The sequence below is a fragment of the Siphateles boraxobius genome, unplaced genomic scaffold (genome assembly GCF_051911475.1).
Source record: "Siphateles boraxobius isolate OS27281-9 unplaced genomic scaffold, OSU_SipBor_1 26, whole genome shotgun sequence".
In the NCBI taxonomy this organism is placed as follows: Eukaryota; Metazoa; Chordata; class Actinopteri; order Cypriniformes; family Leuciscidae; genus Siphateles; species Siphateles boraxobius.
The window spans coordinates 20611483-20631288 of NW_027508876.1; the positions used below are offsets into that span (position 1 = coordinate 20611483).

At 39.4% G+C, this 19806-nt stretch overlaps 1 protein-coding gene across 2 annotated transcripts in view; it reads left to right on the top strand.

The window, feature by feature from the left end:
- pola1 (polymerase (DNA directed), alpha 1) overlaps positions 1 to 19806 on the top strand; it is a 58034-nt gene that overhangs the window by 19814 nt on the left and 18414 nt on the right. For both annotated transcript variants that reach the window (XM_077244755.1, XM_077244756.1), the window contains exons 29-34: positions 172 to 377; positions 510 to 642; positions 1604 to 1735; positions 1811 to 1985; positions 3306 to 3487; positions 7039 to 7170. In XM_077244755.1, coding sequence (XP_077100870.1) covers positions 172 to 377; positions 510 to 642; positions 1604 to 1735; positions 1811 to 1985; positions 3306 to 3487; positions 7039 to 7170 — 960 coding nt within the window. The remainder of the gene's footprint in view (positions 1 to 171; positions 378 to 509; positions 643 to 1603; positions 1736 to 1810; positions 1986 to 3305; positions 3488 to 7038; positions 7171 to 19806) is intronic.

The window sequence follows — 19806 nt, forward strand, 5'->3', positions numbered from 1 at the left end:
GTTTGGGAAAGAGTGGAGAGTGGGTTTCTGCACGTCTCAAAGAAAAATGCTATCGGATCTTTAAAGCATGAATGAGTCCGATACTAGTGATTGAGACATCACTGACAATCAGGAGAGAATTAAACCAGCTATTCTGCAACCAGCACCAATTGAATAGATGTGTCTGTGTAGGTGAAAAGTGAGGTGAATAAACTCTATAAACTCCTGGAGATTGACATCGATGGCGTGTTTAAGTCTCTTCTGCTGCTGAAAAAGAAGAAATACGCAGCACTGATGGTTGAGCCGCAGGGAGATGGCAAATACACCACCAAACAAGAGCTCAAAGGCCTGGACATTGTGCGCAGAGATTGGTGTGACCTGGCCAAGGAGTGTGGCAAGTCAGTGGACTGAACTTTCAGTAGCCCTATCAGTCCTTTATAAAGACTGTAATGTAATAGTATTCTTAGCCCTCTGTATATTCTTTTGTAATATGGTTGTGGTTTTACATGATCTTTTTCCCTTTCATCCAGTTATGTGATTGGTCAGATTCTGTCAGACCAGAACCGTGACACCATCGTTGAGAACATTCAGAAACATCTGATTGAGGTTGGAGAGAAGGTGGCCAATAGCAGTATCCCACTCAACATGTTCGAGATACACAAGGTAAAGGACTGAATTAGAAACAACAAAAACTCATTTAAAACTAGGAGAGTTCAAACTAGAGCTGTCATTAACAATTATTTTAGTATTCGATTGATTATTTTATTAATCTGTTTTTTTTTTGCTAATACAAATAGACCTAAGCCTTTAAAATGACTTAAAATACATACCGTATATAATAACAATGAGGCAATAACATTGGGTTCAAATTTAAGTATCAAAAGCAAGTAATCAAATAGTTTAATAAAATAACTTAAAATACATAATATACATAATAAAAAATCATCTTATGTGCATTATGTATTATAAAAAATGCCTGAAGAGGACACCAACGGCCTGGTCTTGTTACACTTTACAGCAGATTAAATCTTTCCCAGATGAAAGTTATAAGCCAACCAAACTCGCAGCATATGCAGAGATAGTTTGAGACGCGCACCATGCATGTAAATGATAACAGGTCATGTGGAGCAGTATTTACTGTGAACGGAGTCGCTCTTAGACACACATAACCTACACGTATGTAAATAAAGCGCATCTATATATTAAACCCTCAGGGAATATATTTATTTAATTGAATTGGAGCCTTTGTGAATTCACAATAGCACTATGCTATAGTATGTTTTTTTTTAAATGGATTTAATATATCTTGCAGCCTTAGAAAATGGTCTAATAATGCGGTTCATGTATTCTTGTCCCATGAAATGCGCTACTTCCAGTATTTTGCCAGTTACTCGACATGGGTAATTGCAATCAAGGATTTTTTTTAAATCGAGTACTCTAATGCGAGGAATCCTGACAGTCCTAGTTCTGACTATTTAAAGAATTTTACAATAAAGATTTGAATAACTGTTTTTTGTTGTTGTTTTTTTAAGAGCATGAGAAGAGAATTTCATGGGTGTTTAAACTTTTGACTTAGTAGTCTCATGTAGTTTGTTCTGGGCAATGAGTTGTTTTTTCATTTCAGTCCCTTACAAAGGAACCTCAGGACTACCCTGACAAGAAGAGTCTCCCACACGTCCATGTTGCCCTTTGGATCAACTCTCAGGGTGGGAAGAAGGTTAAAGCGGGTGACACTGTTTCTTATGTCATCTGTCAGGTGAGAATCCAGTGTATTTGTATCTCTGATAAATTGGCAGTAAACCCACACTAACCTTCTACCGCTGCCTATTAGGACGGTTCAAACCTGGCAGCCAGTCAGAGGGCGTATGCCCTGGAACAGCTTCAGAAACAGCCGGGACTCAGCCTGGACACACAGTACTACCTGTCCCAGCAGGTGCACCCTGTGGTGGGCCGAATCTGTGAGCCTATCGAAGGCATTGATGCAGTGCTAATTGCTACTTGGCTAGGTGAGACTTTCTGGACTAGCATTCATTATGTTTAGCCAAAAAGGACATTTTAATTGGGACCAATTCATAAGTAGCATGTACTCCATTGATTTTATATTAATATATATTAATTTTTCTTTTATTCAATAAAAATTTGTTAACTTAATGTCAGTTAAAATTTATTTTAACAATTTTAATTTTTTTCACTGTTTAATTATGTATTGTATTTTTTTAAGATAGTTCGTAAACATGATAATTTTGGAGCTTTTAAAAATATCAAGTGTGTGTGTATATATATACTTTTTTTTTTTTTTGCCTAGCAGCTGAGAATTTACCACCCCAACCAGCACCCCCCTCCCCCCCAAGATGGAAATTCAGTTTCTTTAAAAAGTGCATGAACCTTGCCACTCTGTCTCCATGACAACAGACCCTGTTTGTTTAGTATCCTGCAGTTGGGTCCAAAAACTCAGACACTAATTCAATCTATCCACTATGTTACTAGAACCAAATAGAGGGTGACCTTAATTACTTAACGATTAGCAACACATTTATGTCACATTTGCTCCCAGAATTTGCTTCTTATGCAGTCTCAAAATTGCCTCAAAATACACACTACATTCTCTGTCGATTTCTAACTACAGTTCACGCACCACCACCCCGTTCCCTTGGACTCCGGTGTGTGACATGCTGCATGTTTGCCTGTAGATGGCAGCAGCACCCGGGCAAGAGCGGGCTTGGATCCTCAGAGACGCCGGCTAATCCCCGAAGTCTCATAGTCAACACTTACTTATGTGCTCATTTATTCACTTAGCCAAATTACCCAGGGGGACGTAGACTGTTTTTCCATGCTCTAGTAGTGTTCGGTGTCACCTGGGGGGATTAAATGGAGATTCAGCTGCTGTCTCTTAATGATTTGATGATCTCAGCTGCCTGGGAAAAATCGGATAGCTGTGCTTTCTCTACCCCTCCTTTTTCCCCTTATGTTTCCAGTTTATTCTTATCGTTTGCTAGTCTCTCTCCTCTTGCCTTCTGCAGCCGTGCCATCTTCTCTTTCTTCCTGTCCCTCTCTCCTCTTTCAGCCTTTCCCTATACCTCTTTCCTTCACTTTCTTTCCACTGTCCATAAATACAACCGTGGGGAAGTCTGAGTCTGCTCGGCATTATCACCAACACAGGATGTGCCAGAATGTTCTAACTTGCATTGCTGACTTTTTAAAATGTATATTTACATAGTTGGTTCATTTTCTTTGCTGTTAAATGCTAAATATGAAGCTTTTAGCTTGAGTGCCTTTTAAAAAGGTGTTCCCAGCACCAACTTTTTTTTTTTGACCTGCTTGTCCAGGACTCGACCCAAGTCACTTCCGAGCCCAACAGCAGCAGGAACGTGAGGAAGAAGGGGACAATTTTCTTGGTGCTCCGGCCCAGCTCACTGATGAAGAGCGCTACCGTGATTGCGAGAGGTTTACTTTCACTTGCCCTGACTGTGGTACCGAAAACATCTACGACAATGTGTTTGAGGGGACGGTAAGTTATCAGCTCTCATATTCACATCCATTAACAAACCTGATCTTATCAGTCAGCAAAATGCCTACCAGTCCATCTCGATTCATGCATTTCTCACCATTCAATTGCGTCCTACCTCAACTTCCTGTTAAATATTGTGTAATGACAGGTAACAATAAATTTGAGCGGTGCAGGTGATTACTTCCTCTGCTTCTGGCTTTTACCGGCCTATTAATTTTAGAGCCACACACTTTATTTATAGAGGCATGGCAGAGCTCTTAGGGGGGGGGGAGCGGTTTTGTCAGTGTGTATTCCTGGAGCTCTTCAGTACACAGGATGTCTGTCATACTCCAGGCCGAGGTCAGCGTGGGCTAGAGGAGCATGTGTAATCTGCCACTAATTAAGGGTCCGCACACACACATGCTAATGCACAGCTTTCTCTTGTCCAAGACTCATAAAAGGTGACATTGACCCCTTCCACTGGGCTGATCTCTGTCCTCCTAGTTGTTTGGAGATTTTGCCCTCTGCAGGCCAGGGAAGGCTTGGAATTCTGGGAAAAACTTTATGGCATTTATGTGCACTGTAACTTATACATGCTTTACAAGCGCTAATAGACTTTAATCAGGGTGGAAGCAATATTTTAATTAACGTGACATGAAAACAAGTCTATGAATATGGTACAGACGGATCAATATGTTTAATGATCAATGTTTAACTTCAGTTACAATTAATAATTTAACGTTGTTAATGAGTTGTTGTTTTTTAGTTAATGTTTCTTGTTTGTTTCATATTACAGTATTTTAACATTTCTCTGCTCTGTTCATTGGATTGTTCAGTGAGCACATTGATTGTCTTTGGTCTGAATCAGTCTGAAAACTCAAATTCTCACTGAATCAGCAATGTATAACAAATCAGTTCAACTGACTGGTGAATCAAAGAACCGCAACTAAGGGCTTTGTTTACAAATTTGGCAGCACTGTATGCTAGCTTACAAATATTTAGCCATAGTGATGCAGATTCATCGGCAACATGGCAACATTCCAGAATAGAAGTGCAGGAAACACTAAGCCCATTGAACAGAATATACATTCATCCCATCTAGGGTTTGCTCGATACCACAATTTTGACTTTGGTACGATACCAGAATCTAATACCTCGGTACTGATACTAAATTGATGCCGTAAGTGAAAACCAGCCTCAAAAGATAACTGAATTAAAAGTAATTTTATTAAGAACCCTGCATGACACTCTGCAGTATCAAATGTGTTGCTTGTTTTCCAAGCATAAATATATGAACAACATAAATAGCCCTTCTGAGTGCTCCATACTCAGTAAAATTGAAATGATACATATGACATATGAAGGCCAAGTATGGTATCCCATACTCGGAATTTGTCACACATACACACACTGCAAGCCGTGGACACACACACCCGGAGCAGTGGTCAGCCATTTTTTTAATGTAGCGATTTGGGGTTAGGTTCCTTGCTCAAGGGCACCTCAGTCATTTCCTGTTAGTATTGAGGAGTCGTACCCCCAACCTTCCAATTACCAGTCTGCCTCTAACCATTAGGCCATGACTGCCACAACGTGATACAATTAAAATGCTATTTGTTGTTATAGAACTATTATTGAATTATACAATTAAAATGCTATTTGTTGTTATAGAACTATCATTGAATTATACAAAAAGTGCAATCTTTCTACAAAAAGCATATTGCACATTATAACAAGTGGCAGATCTATTAATTTGCATTTACATTTCAAGACTTGATGCACAGATCTATATTGACTAACAGATTTTTGTCCCATCTGCTGCTATGGTTATCACTCTGTCATCGAAGTTTCGGATAAGTCCCACATTTAGATAAGGTTATTAATTCAGAAACTTTGCAATGAGCAGTATGCAGCATGACACATGCTTATTGTTTACAAAACGTGAGCAAAGAGGGCTCCCAATACAATCACTGAAGCTCAGCAGCCAAAACTCCTGTTATAATCAATGAAGCTGACAACACAATGCATCTCTTATTTAAATTGTGATTTTTATTTTATTTTAAAATGATTCGTGGATGTGCTGAGCTAAGCTTGCGAAACAAAAATTTGTTTTCAGTGGTGATGAGTGGTTTCTGACTAACTTAAACACCTCTGATTGGCCAATATGTTCACATGCTCAACAGTTATGTCTGTGATTGGCTACAATGCTCAACGCTGAACTTTGCTCTTCACGGAGTGCTTACACAAATGTATACAGAAGCATTAACATTATATTGATATTCACGTTATTCTAATTTTATATATCATCAGCAAAATTGTTTAGATAATCTTGTCCCTTTTATCACATTTGCTGGTTTCACCTCAGTTTTTGGTGACACACTACCACATAGCAGTGAACTTCGGAACAGCAGCGTATCAAGTACTGAAATGTGCAAAGTCATGTTTTTATACCGTTTGAAATATGATATACATCAATATTTTTCCAGTACCGGTATGTCGCAAAGCCCTAATCACATAACAGCCTTATTTTCAAATTCGATGTGGCGTCTAACCTGACTAAGCTGTATTGTAGTTTTTACAGATATCCACTTCCAGTGTACACTTTCATGCATGTGGTACCCAGTGTATGTTATGTGGATGAATAAATGGGCTTGTTACATATACTCTCATATTCACCTGATAAAATATCTAATAATTAGGAGTACGGGGTTATAGCAGAGCCCTGGTTATAGGGAGGGGGCTGATGAAAGGAAGACTTGAAGGAACAGCCTTGACTCATAGACACTGCAAATCGTTCTCTTATCAAAGCCAGCCGTGGAGAGAGGGAGGAGGACAACAGGAATGCAAACAGACGATACTAGAGACGGTATTTGCATAGACGCACAGTTTTCCCTTAAAGTGGCGCTCAGTGAAAGATGTAAAGATCATAAAAACGCTAATGGCTCGCAGCGACTACCGCTTCACCACCACCGTGCCATAAAATAGAGTAATTTGTTTGTGTGAGACTGTGAGCTCGAGCAAGTGTGCTGATGCATTAGCTGCGCGCACACACACACACACACACACACTCGGTCCTTCAGCTTATTTGAGGCATAATGAGCACCATAAACAGCTCTGCTAGTGCCCATGTGAGGTTAGATTGAAGAAATATCAGGCTACAATAGTTTTTATCCACTATTTAACTACAATTTTTACCACTGTTACTCAATGGGAGGTCTGGGCCCTTTTAGATGTAGACAAGCAGGCAAAGCTTGCAAATCATCTGCGCAGTATGGAATTTGTTACTTGCTGTCACCCAGATACACAGCTGAACGCTTAATGCAGTGCCATTTTTGCTCTTGCTTGTTTCTTTTCCTATCTGGATACCCTAGAGACTTGGTGTGGGGGCACCGACATTATATTTTTAGTATGTTTGAATGTCTAATAGGTCAGGTCTAATAGCCTTAAAAGCTTCTTTGGGCAATGCCAGTCAACAGTATAAATGCCCTGATTATGTTTTTTTTTTTTTTGTATGTGGGCTTGACTTGTGTATCGTGATCAAATGCTGTGTTAAAAGTGAATTTGTTTGTTTCCAGGGGAGCACCTTGCAGCCCAGCCTCAAGAATTGCTGCCACATCCCCTGTGGGGGCAGCCCGATGGAATATCCCATCCGTATTAGCAACAAACTGCAATTGGACATTCGCCGGCACATCAGGAAATACTACAGTGTGAGTATTAATAAATGCTTCTCGTAATGCACTGCCCATGTGTTCCCGATTGGCCACTACAGGTTTTGTGAATATGGTGTTGCATAATGAGGTGTGTAACTTTAAAGATCTTTTTGCACCAGGAATGGTGCAATTCACTGGTGAAAATTCCCACCAAATGACCCAAATTGTTATTTTGTTTTTTTTACCAAATGTGATATTTAGAATACATTTTTTAATGTATTTTAACAGTAATAATTACATTATCACTAACTTATGACGTAAAAAAATATAAATAATAAAATATATTTATATTATAATTAAAATGAATTAATAGTATTATTATTAATATTATTCCTTATTAATATTAACATTAATAATATTCATATTTTCAATGACCAATTATGATATTCAGGATATATCTTTTTTTAAATTATCACTAGATTATCTACCTTAATACTAGACTACAGCATACAAAATACAAATTATTTACATGAATAATGTCTTTATCAAAAGACAATTAGTAATAATAATAAAAAATATTATTTATAATATTAATTAAATATATTAATTAAATATTATTATATCAATCTATAAGTAGAATAAATAATTACCGCATATTTCATATTTTTCTTCAAAAATGCATTACAAAATTAAAGGAAAAATAAATATACTCAGTCCAGCTAATAAATTCATAATATTTAAAGAACCTGAATTATTCACAACTAAATAAAAATAAATAAATAAAGGTCAGAACATATAAAAGATTATATGTATGTATAGATGTGCATAGATGGATATGTATAGATATATAATGACAGAAAACAGATAGAGTACAGTACAGTCTAGTGGCAACTTTGTATAATTACAGTGTTTAATTTACAACAATAATCTATGATTATATCTATTATATAAGTGTTTCTCAATTTTTGTTCAAATAAACCAACTTTTCCAAAACCATGCAGAAACTTTAATCAATGATTAAAGATGACTTGGAGTCATCTTCGATTGGTCTAACGTCTATATGAAGACCTCTGATGCAAAAGCCACCACTGTCAAAAATGAGATAATTATATTGAATGAATGATCTCCCCACATAGTATGTGTTCATCAAATACTTTCACTTAAAACTCACTAAATCCCAGCTTCAGCACATTCAGAAATGCCGGTACTTGGGTAGAAACCTATACATAGGAGCCTGATAAAAATGTTAATATTAAACAAAAACTTTAGACAGACTGAATTCTGAATTCTTTGTATGTTAACGTGTCTAGGGTAATAAAAAAGTTGTTTGCATGCGCTTTTGCAGAAGCTTTGTGTTCATTTTGTCCACTGTAAAACATGTTTTATACAGTAACATCACAGGTACGCATTATCAAGTTCCTTGTCTGAGGCGTTTCATTTTCTACCTTAATTATAGTAGTTGAGTACTTATTTGAGTTGATCTGAAATGTTCTGATGGCAGTAATATGCTACATTCACATTTGACCACCTAAGCTCTCCGTGAGCATCTTACAGGGGTTAATTTGAGCTCACCTTCCTCATGCTGTTTGTTTATTTCCTGTCTTTTATTGAATTTTTGAAGCGGCTTTTTCGCTCCTGAGCGTTGCTCCAAAACAGCAACTGCCCCCTCCCGCTGCTTCACAAATGGGTTTAATTTTGTATGCACTCTCAGTGTCTTCGCGGCATGGCAGAAATACAGGCCCTGGCGATGTGGCAAGTGTGCAGATATTGGACCTTCGTTAAGAGCACGCATACATCTGTGTATCTAATTTCCCAGCTGAGGGTTTTGATTGACAACCATAATCACTGCACAACCGCGTCCAATCTGCAGGAGCAAGCCAGGTTCTGGAACTCAGGGAAGTTCTGGAATGCCGGAAACTTACGAATCTGACTTGAAAGTTGTGGGGGTATATTCTCCCACAGGGCCGAGCAGAAAAATAAATTAGCAGCCTGAATGTAGCCACCTCCCTCGTTGGGATGGTGCCTGTAGACTCTTTTGTCAGTATGTGTGAAACAGCTGCTGGTAGTGAATGCGCCCCCCTCCTTGCCCAGGCCCGGCTTCAGTGGACACAGCTCAGCCTTCCCCTCCCACACTAGGAGCAATGAAGAGGCTGATATTGTGTAATTAAGGATTCCTTTCAGCTGAGGGGAGAGCTCAAATAGAGTTGTTTGTTCGCAGAGATAGAGGGAGAAAGCCTGCCTGCATGAGGGAGGACTCGCAGCTTACATGGTTACAGATTGGAAGTCAGCGGTGTTTGTTGAGTTTCCTACGGAACACCAGCGAGGCATTAATCATGAAAGAAATCACTGCCACCCTCACCTTCAGCCCACCACCATTACCAATAAAACCACCCTTTAGAGACAAAGCAAATATGCTTTGCTCTTGTCTCCCTCCCTTCCCCCTTTCTTCACCCCCCCCCCCCCCCCCCCCTCTCTTTCCTTGTCATCCGTTCTGACTCCTGGCGTCTTCTGCAAAATGAGAGCGTGGCACGAAGTGGCACCCCCCGTATTTACCCCATTCTAATGTGGGTTGCCATGGCGTTTAACAAATTATTGCTATTATGTTCATCATGTGCTTCGCCCCTTGGTAACTGGCTTGGGGATGTGATGATGATGATGATGTTGGGGGGGGGGGGGGGTGATTGAAAAAAAAAAAGGTGATAATCCTGTTTTGAACAAAAGGTCAGATTGCTGAATAGAAAAGGCTTGATTAAAGCAGAGATGTACAAAGTGGACGCATTTGCGTCCATTCAGCCGCTCTTGGGCTCCGCAGCCACTGTGTGAATGTACAGCTGTTGATTACTGAGGCACAAAGCCTGTGAGAGGCTGTTGTCTTGGGGGCTTTTTGGCTCCAAGCTGCCTGTAATCGCAGCAGCTTCTTTTTTTGCCTAAAAGGGACTCTGGATTAAGGGCATCAGCGAGTGGTTGTGTGCGTATTCAGTGGGGCTGGTGGGTTTCTGGGTGTTTGAATGGAAAAATTCCTTCATTTAGCATGCAGTGCCTTTTTTTTTATTAAACTTCGGCATGCAACTCATCTAACATATTTTAAGCTACAAACTTAAATTGTGTGTGTTAAATACTTATGATTTTCACATTTAACCTTAAGTAGGGACCAGTAGGGCTGTATGATTTGGGGGAACTTTTTATTTATTTATCTACTCTGATAAAAATAAAAATAAACACCTCTTATTCTTTTAGGGTTGCACAATTTGGCTAGTAATATTAATAGTTGTTGTTATTTTTATTATTAATATTTAATATAATAGCAATATTTCTTATTTTAATAATTGTATTATTTCACTGTAAAATAAAATTGCCACTGGCAGGGATATGATTTTTTGCGTATTTTTCTACCTGAAAAGTATCACCCATGTGAATTGCGTTAATCAGATATTTTTTTTTTTTTACTGTATGATGATTGAAATTGCATAAATGATCGATTCTTTTATGAATTGCGATTCTATCTTCTAATGATTCAATTCGATTCATAAATTTCAAAAATCAATATTCTAAATGTTGACTGAATGATAGAACAAAGAACAGTGCAGCAGTTATTTTTCCAGCGGGCTTTAGTAAAATAATAATACGATTGCAAGGTGTATATAATTTAAACTACTTTATTAAATAACTCTACTAACAGTAGCTACTGTTCAGTTTGCATACTGCTGCCCTCCTTCTACTCACTTCTGAACTTTTCCCTCTCTTGATTAAAGCTCCAGTGAAGGTGAAGCTCTAGTGAAATGTAATACGAGCTGTTGCATTCTCAATATTTAGTGATTTAGCCTCAAGATACAAGATATGTTTATTCGCTTTTACAAGCAGGTACTGTTCGTTAACAAGACAACCGTTTGCACCTCCACATTGAACTTGCTTCCCGTGTGTAAAAAAAAAGTAAAAAAATTTGACGTACATTTTTTTGAAGTGTAATTTGATTGTTTAGTTTGTCTCACATTCCATTATATTACATGGAGAGGGTGGGGTTTATGACCTATACTGCATCCAGCCACCTGGGGGTGATCGAAATGTTTTGGCTTCACTTTTCAAGGCTTGTGCAGTACACTTGCTTAACACTGACAACACAGAGCAAAGAACTGCAGGAAGATAGGAATTAAATGCACAGAGGAACAAAAGAGCAAATTAATTGGGTAACAGGTGAACGAAATAATCAATCAAGGGAACAAACTGGCACAGATACTAGGAAACTGGGTCACACAGCCAAACAGGCACAGAACTAAAACACCATGAACAGCCAAAACAGAACAGAACAGAATATAATATAACCGTTACAGTACAGACAAAACCAAACTGAGATGGTCAAAACAGTCCATGGGGGAGTGGAGTATGGGAGGAGCCAGGAGCAGGAGTAGCCAGGAAGGGGCCACAGCCAGCAAGATGAGCCAAGGAGGGGTCGTAGGTAGGGATACCTTTTTTTTTTCAGATCCGATCCGATACCAAAAATTCTGAGTAACAGCTGATACCGATCCGATATCAGCACAGTTTTTTTTTTTTTTTTTAAATCAATGTAGAATCTCTATACCTCTGTTTGTTGAACTGATAATTACTCTTTTGTGTGTTAAACATCGTTATAAAGAAAAACTACAAATGAAAAAATGATGATCATAATCTGTCAAAATACTATTATAAACCAGGTTAGTTAAATTCAGCAGCAATAGTTACTCTAGAAAAATCATGAGCACGATAATTGTATAAAATCTAAACATTTAGTGAAAAAACATTATTTAGTGGAGATGGATAACAAATAAAAATGAATGAGGGTAACTCTAAATCTGTTAAAATGTAACTCATTTCTCTTTGTATTGTTGTAAAATACATTCATGAAAAACAAGGAAATGTATGTATAATACATACAATAAAATTAAAAGACGTTCCTTTTAAATATACAGCGCAGCTGTTTAATGAGGCAGCTACATATTATAAATAGGACAGAACAAGAAAGGCTATTAATAATCTTTCATTGCTCAAAAGTATTATAATATGAAAGGCTCCAATACAGAGCGGCACAAATTGCTTATGCGCATCCCATGCGCAGAATGATGTGCTTGAAGCAACATGGAGTCACAGCGCTTGGCATTGAAAAGTTCAAAGCAAAAAAGGAAGAGATATTGATGCGCAGTTCCGGTATTATATCAATGCAATAGTTAATTGAGCCTTTTCTTTTTAACAGTTTAAAAATGTCAGTTACTGTGTGTGTGAAGAACAATTATAGCGCTCTCTACTCCAGTGTTGTGATCTAAGACACCCGGGAGAAAGTTACATGAACAGCAATAAACTCCAGAAAGATTAAGTGATTTTACTGCGGAACTATAGACCTTTATCTACAGATCAAGTATAACAATAGTAACATTGAATCATCTTGCAGAGATTTTCATCATGTTAACTGCCGTAACTGAACGCAACGTGCTGTTTGAGTGCTGAACGGAGAATGACTGACAGACGCAGCGGAGGGAAGCACTTACTTGAATTTAACGACTTTGATATTCTCTCTACGTAACATTAAACTATGGAATGGCTTTAGAAAACTTATAGTGCACGAAAAGTTGATGGTTCTTTATAATGTTTTTGTGCATTTTGTGAGGCTTAACAATAACACAGAATAGTATACACTCTAGGGATGGCGAAAACTAAAAATTTTCTTGACTGACCACCGAGCCTCATTAGCCGGTTGAAACCGGTTAACCGATTAGTTTGAAATATGCTACGCTATTTGAAATAACAGCCATTTCGAGCCGCGCCTGCAATTTCGCAACTCTGTCGCATCTCTCTCTGCCTCCCGCTCACACACACACTGCCCCGGCGCCGCCCTTCCACTCACGTCACTTTTTTTTAAATCCCCTACAGCGCGAAACATTAATCCCACAAAGTACGCGGCGCTGAGGAGCTTGTATGTAATCGGAAGGCAAATGGCTACTTAGTTCCGAAATGGTTTGGGTACAAGGTGATCGCGTTGAAAATAAAGGCGTTAGTCTAGCGTTAGAAACTCATTTGAAACATTGCCGCGGCTCATTTAAGCCGTTCACTTTTGTCCACTTCACACCAAAATATATTGGAATGAGATGGCTAACTGTAGTAGCGTTTAGTCCACTGTCTATAATAGCCTAATTTTGAGATCACTTTTTTTTTAACCGACTACCGACAACTTTGATCGGGTAACGTTGATACGGTCAACCATCGGTTAAACGGTCATCGGTTAGCATCCCTAATACGCACAATATCGAGTTTGGATCGGTCTCGTCTGACCGATACCCGATCCGGCAAAGAATGGCAATATTGGAGCCGATACAGAGTATCGGATCGGTGCATCCCTAGTCGTAGGAGGGAGGAGCCATGGTGGATGCCTGGGAGGAGGCCCAGACAGAGCCGAGGAGACACAGATAAAGGGTGACACCGCAGGTCTGGAGGGCCTTGGTGGAACTGGCGGCTCTTGGGACTGAGGCAGAGGCGAGGACCCATAAGACTGCGGTGAAGCCGGAGCGACCGAGGACAACGGCGGAGCTGGAGGAAAGGCAGAACCCAATTGAAATGAAGGGATGGAAGGCAGAGGTGCACGACTGACCAGGGCGGAGACAGAGGGATGAGGGAGCCTGGCTGAGCTGGTGGGATGACGGACCACGGTGGAGACAAGGGATCATGGAGCCAAGGCAGGACCGTGGCTCTGTGGTTCCGTGGCTCTGTGGTTGTAGGCGGAAACAGGATGGAGGCCAAGATGGAGCTGGAGACTGGAATGCCCCAGGTGCACGACTGACCAGGGCGGAGACAGAGGGATGAGGGAGCCTGGCTGAGCTGGTGGGATGACGGACCACGGTGGAGACAAGGGATCATGGAGCCAAGGCAGGACCGTGGCTCTGTGGTTCCGTGGCTCTGTGGTTGTAGGCGGAAACAGGATGGAGGCCAAGAGCTGGAGCTGGAGACTGGAATGCCCCAGGTGGATCCACACCACCAGATGGAACAGACTGAGGATGAGCTGAGGGCCAGAGGAAAACCAGCGGTGGCAGGGCTAAAGAACTGGCTGGCTTCGGTAGATGAGGTAGGAGAGGGACGCTGGGCAGGAACTCTGAAAGACAGGAGACGCAAGAGACTTGAAGCTGGGCGGGACCATTGGAAATGGGAGATCCAGGGGTATATCCTCCTTAATTTCCTCTAAAGAATGTCCAGAGGCCAGGCACTACTCCTCTACAGCGGCGTGGTTGAGGGTGGGGCCTTCCCTCCATGCCCTCGAACTCCTCGGGTAAGGGCGTTGTTGTCAACTCGTGCACCAGGTCAGATGCGTTGTTGGGCTCAGGCTCTGGGGCGGGAACGGCTCAGTTGGGCTCGCTGACGCGTTATCTGCGGCAGGCTCAGGCTGTGTCTGCTGTGGAATCTGGCTTTAGCTCCATCGGGTGGGCTGTGAAAACCATCGCAGAGCAAAGAGGACATTGATAACATGCTGACAGACAGAGCAAGATACTTCTGTAAGTTTTATTAATGTGGCGTGACGGATTGTTGTAGAGCCGCAGTTGAAGCAGCACGTGAACTGATAATCACTTCCTCTTTACTACTAGTTACAGCACAAAATAAACATGAATGAACATCCGAGGGTATGTTAAAAAGAAACCGTACAACTTGCTGAGATTAATCATGCCTCATGTAACTTCTCAATCAGTGTTTCAATGGCGGAATAAACAGAACTTGGTCTATAGATCCTTTAATTAGCCCTGGTTACCCAACGTATAAATCTCTAATTCCGCCACTACAGCATTTACTTCGAACCAAGCCACTCTGAGACACTGAAAACACCTTACCTTGAGCTGCTCGCGTGTAAAGGAACATACTGCGCTTCACTCTGAAACAAGCAGTGAATATATTTATTTAATTAAATTGCACTAGCCATATTGCAACTTGACACCGCATTTTCAATCAGTTGTGCATGCCTATGGACTGGAACATCATTTGAGGATGGGCCAGTAAGCCACACCGTAGTAATGCCCCACAATACTATAGCAATCACATGACAATGCGCTAAAAACATTTAACAAAGTGTCATTGCACATTTTGCATCATTTTCTTTGGAATTGGTAAAAAAAATCTAGTTTGCTTTCCGGCATCAGGTGTTAAAGCAGTTGCACGAGTTGCATTTTACATTCAAAATGGTTTAGAAACAACATATCATCTTACAAAGCTGACACAGATAATGAAACCTTAAGTGTCAAGTAGGGGTCGACCGATATGTGATTTTTCTGGGCCGATACCGATTATTACAGATTAAATAGATCGATAACCGATATTTTAAAACCGATATATAGCTTATGTCTGGTGTAAAAATGTAAGTTAATGTCAAAATTAAGAATAACAAAGAGTTTTGACAAATACTTTCTTTAAATTATTTTAAACATATCTTTAAATCTGAGAACTGTTAATAATAACATTATTATTATTATTATTATTATTATTATTATTAATATTATATAATAATAATAACTAAAAAATAAAATGTGCAGGGAGCACCCAGCAGCATTCTGTAAAACTTAAAGACTCTACTTTAATGGTTAAAATAAATTTTAGTAATCAAAAAGCATTTCTAATTAAATCATCAAACTTATTCAATTTATTTACAGTTTAACAAAAATTACATGTTAAGGGCCCTATGAAAAAACTAACTTTTACTTTGACGAGTTGCCGTGGAGATCTTTGGGTTTCTGTGTGTTACTGATATGGCGATAACTTTTCTCAGTTGAAGCTTTAAAAAGCTCATGAAGTGACTAAGCGGCTCTGGAGATGATGTTTATGCAATCATGTCCTCATATAATGATGCGGCTGAGGCTGAAAACAGTGCAAGCGTCACGTGCTCAAGTGTGTGTGTGTGTTAAATGAAATCACGCGTCTGCACCATTCATTTAGGCACACGCAGGATTCATATTTAAAGTATTTTTGCGGTTTGAAATTTGATTTGATTTGTACTGACCTGCTTTTTATTAATTCATCAAGAAGTTGACAAATTCCGTGACATTCCGCTTTATACAATAAATTCCGTTTTTATGACCAGATTCCGCGATTCGGTCCGTGTTTTTCTGCATCGCGGACATCACAGGACCCTATTATATTGAGGTGTTTTGCAACTTCAGTGTAGTAATTAATTGCTACCTGAGCAAAGTCTGCTGCTGCCTTAACTTTGAGAGACAAGACAACTGATGCGTGATCAGTGCAGCAGTTCCAGTCAGCGAGTGATGTCGGTGTGAGTGCTAAACTTTCAGTGCCTTCAGCTTTCCGCATTGATTGGCCGGACTCGTGACTCCCAACAAATCAGATGTGCGGGACATTGCATTGGTCGAGTCTACAGAGTGGTGAGTTCCGACAGAGGTGGCTGCGTCAGAGCCAAATATAGCGCATTTCAAAATTAAATAATTTTACCGGCAAATCGGTTTTGAAAATGGCCGATACCGATAACCATAAAAATGCTCAATATCGACGCCGATAATCGGTCGACCCCTAGTGCTAAGCTCTGATTGTAGTCTGAGCTTCAGAGGTGAACTGAAATGAATTTCTACCACTGTAGAAAAAGACCTACAGGTATAGATGCGACAGCGGAATTGTGAAATGGAGAAAGAGAGAAAGAAAGGAGGAGAGTGAGAACGTTTTTCCGGTAGCTTGCACTGATCTGTGGGCCCCAGTCTTTGCCCAGTGTTTGGTTAAATTATGTGGAACTCATTTGACGGCTGCAGAAGTGGCTGTATTCGCAGTGTCAGGTATCGACTGGTATAATTATGCAATTATGAAGCTTTATCCTGCCTCTCTCTCTCACAAAGTGGGCTCTTGGTGTTTCAATTTAGGTGGGGGTTTTTTTTCTCCCTTTTGCTAACTGATTTTCTTCTTTTTTCCCCTATCCTCCATTTCTTGGTTACAATGAAGATGCAAACAGAATCTGCTTATAAAATATTCTTAAAAGATAATGATGTTACGATCCGTTTCAGGTCTAGGGGCAGGAAAGGAAGGAAACAAAAGTTGCGGTGAGAGGGTGAGAACTCCTTTCTCCAGGTCCCAGGACATGCACAAATTACAAGGACACCAGTTTTATTTTAACATAATCTGTCGGATATAAAGATAGGATTCAGGAGGGGAAATGGGCAAAATAACAAAAGATATTCTTACTAAAGGTTTTTAGAAATAACTTACCTAGCTTTAAAAGTAAAAGAAGGCAAAAGACATACACTTCCCTTACATCCTCTCTATATAACGCAGGAGAAAACCAATTCTCAAATAAAATGGCATCCACCTCCCAACAAATTATCCCAATAAAGAAACAACCAAACAGTGTATTAACTTAAAAGAAAAACATTCCATTTAGATAATGTTAACTATAAACACAAGGTTACCACAAAGTCACATAGAAGTTAGCACACAGCATACGTTCTTTTAACCACTATAACTGACACCACAATGAAACCAACAAGTGCTGGGACCGGAAGATGACAGTCTCTCAGAGGAAAGCCTCAGTCTCTCTCTTGGTTTGGAACTCTCTGGGTTCTTATATACACTGCTCCACTAACACCTTAACGAGCTGGAACACAAATCAGGTGGCACTCCCAAACCTGTGAAGTGGATAGTGGGAGGAGCAACGAGGAAAGAGAGAGAATACACAGAGACAAGTACTACACTAGGAATAAACAACACATACGTGGACGTAACATTCTTAGTAATGGAATTAATGGATTCTTAGATTTGTTCTAAGCATGCATAGGTCAGACACATGAAGGCCAGTATTGGTTTAGTGTTGCATAGAATGTAAATATGTGTGTGTACGTATGCATAAACGTATACATCATGGTTTCCACAAAATATGAAGCAGCTATTTTCAATATTGCTAATAATAAGAAATGTTTCTTGAGCACCAAATCAGCATATTAAAATGATTACTAAAGACTGGAGTAATGGATGCTGAAAATTCAGTTTTGCCATCACATGAATAAATAACATTTTAAAATATATATTAAAATAGAAAACGGTTATTTTTAAATATATAATTTGTTTTTACTGTATTTTAGATTGAATAAATGCAGCCTTGGTAAGCATAAGAGACCAATACCGACCCACATACATTAAGTCTTATTTTAAGATTGATACTTATAAATCCGCATGATTTAATCAATGCATCAAGAAAACAAGTGCATCATTACATCCCTATAATTTGTATGGTGTGCACTGACACTGATAACACTGTTTCACCACCACAGTGTTTTTATTCTTGTGCCCAAGGAGGAGAAAAATAATACTTCAGAAGTCTGCACATATGCAGTCCCAATGCAATCACAATCCTCTCTGAGGTCACCAATCAGGTGACATGGCAAAAAGTCTCCATCCTACCCTTTTCCTTCAAATCAGGCCACTGTACATAGGACAAAGTCTCAAATGGCTGTCCCCGCTGAATTTTGTGTTTGAAAACAATGACATACTTTTGTGCTTTTCAGTTGGCCTGTGTGTGTTCCTGTAGACGCAGTCTTTTGCTAAGCCCATGGGAACTGAACTGTTGGTTTAGTCTTGGGCCTCCAGAAGCACAAAAGATCCGTTATGGCAAACAGAGGGGTGATAACACCGGTGCTCCCTTCAAAATGAAAGCCAAACAGCTCACATATGTTCAGATTCAATTACACACTCTGGGTTCCCCTCAGCCCCAGGGCTTACCACTAATTACCCAAATAACATCCGCACAAACGCCACCCAGATGAGATAAATTGAGAAATTAAAACAACCTGTTGATTCGATAATACTTTGAGGTCTGAACAGTAACCCAGGTATTCCGAACATCACAGATGGAATGAGAATACTCATCTCTAGATACAACAGGGGTGATAAGCTGTGAAGTACCATCCAGTGATGCTCATAGCTCAGAAAATAGAAGCAAATTAAACCACTTATAACTGTGTGTGATGGCATTTCCTTTTTTGTTTTCTCCTCTTCCTTTAGTACTCATTCTATCAATCTCTTGGTTTCCATCTTTTAGTTTTTGCTCTAAGTAAGGTACAAGAAGGAAAGATTTTTTTATTTACAAAAGTTGCTAAAGTGGAATTTAAAAGTTTAATGGTTTTGAAAGAATTATCTTGTGCTCACAAAGGCTGCATTTATTTGATGAAAAATAGTAATATGAAATATTTTAAAATATTGTAAAATAATTTTTTTCCCCTGTGATGGCGAATCTGAATTTTTCAGCAGCCATTACTCCAGTCTTCAGTGTCACATGATCCTTCAGAAATTTTTCTAATATTTTGATTTGTGGCTTTAAGTACTGTGTACTTAAATTGAAACTAATAATTTGATACAATGGACTTATTGTGTACATGTTTTTATGTTGTACTTATATTTTAAAAATACCTGCATGTAATTACAGCTGTAATTAATGTATGTTAATACATTTGTAATTACACTGTTGAACCTGTCCTTACACCTTAACCCACTCCTAAACCGACCCATACCACCACACCATCCCCCTAACCTTACCCGTATCACACCTCAATAGCAGGAAAAGTGGTTTACAATACAACATGAACACAATAAATACATTGTACATATTTTTCAATGTAAGTACATAATACTTAAAGCCACTTAATATAAAGTGGGACCGTATTTGCTGTCATTTATGATTCATTTAATGCCTGTTTGGTGAAC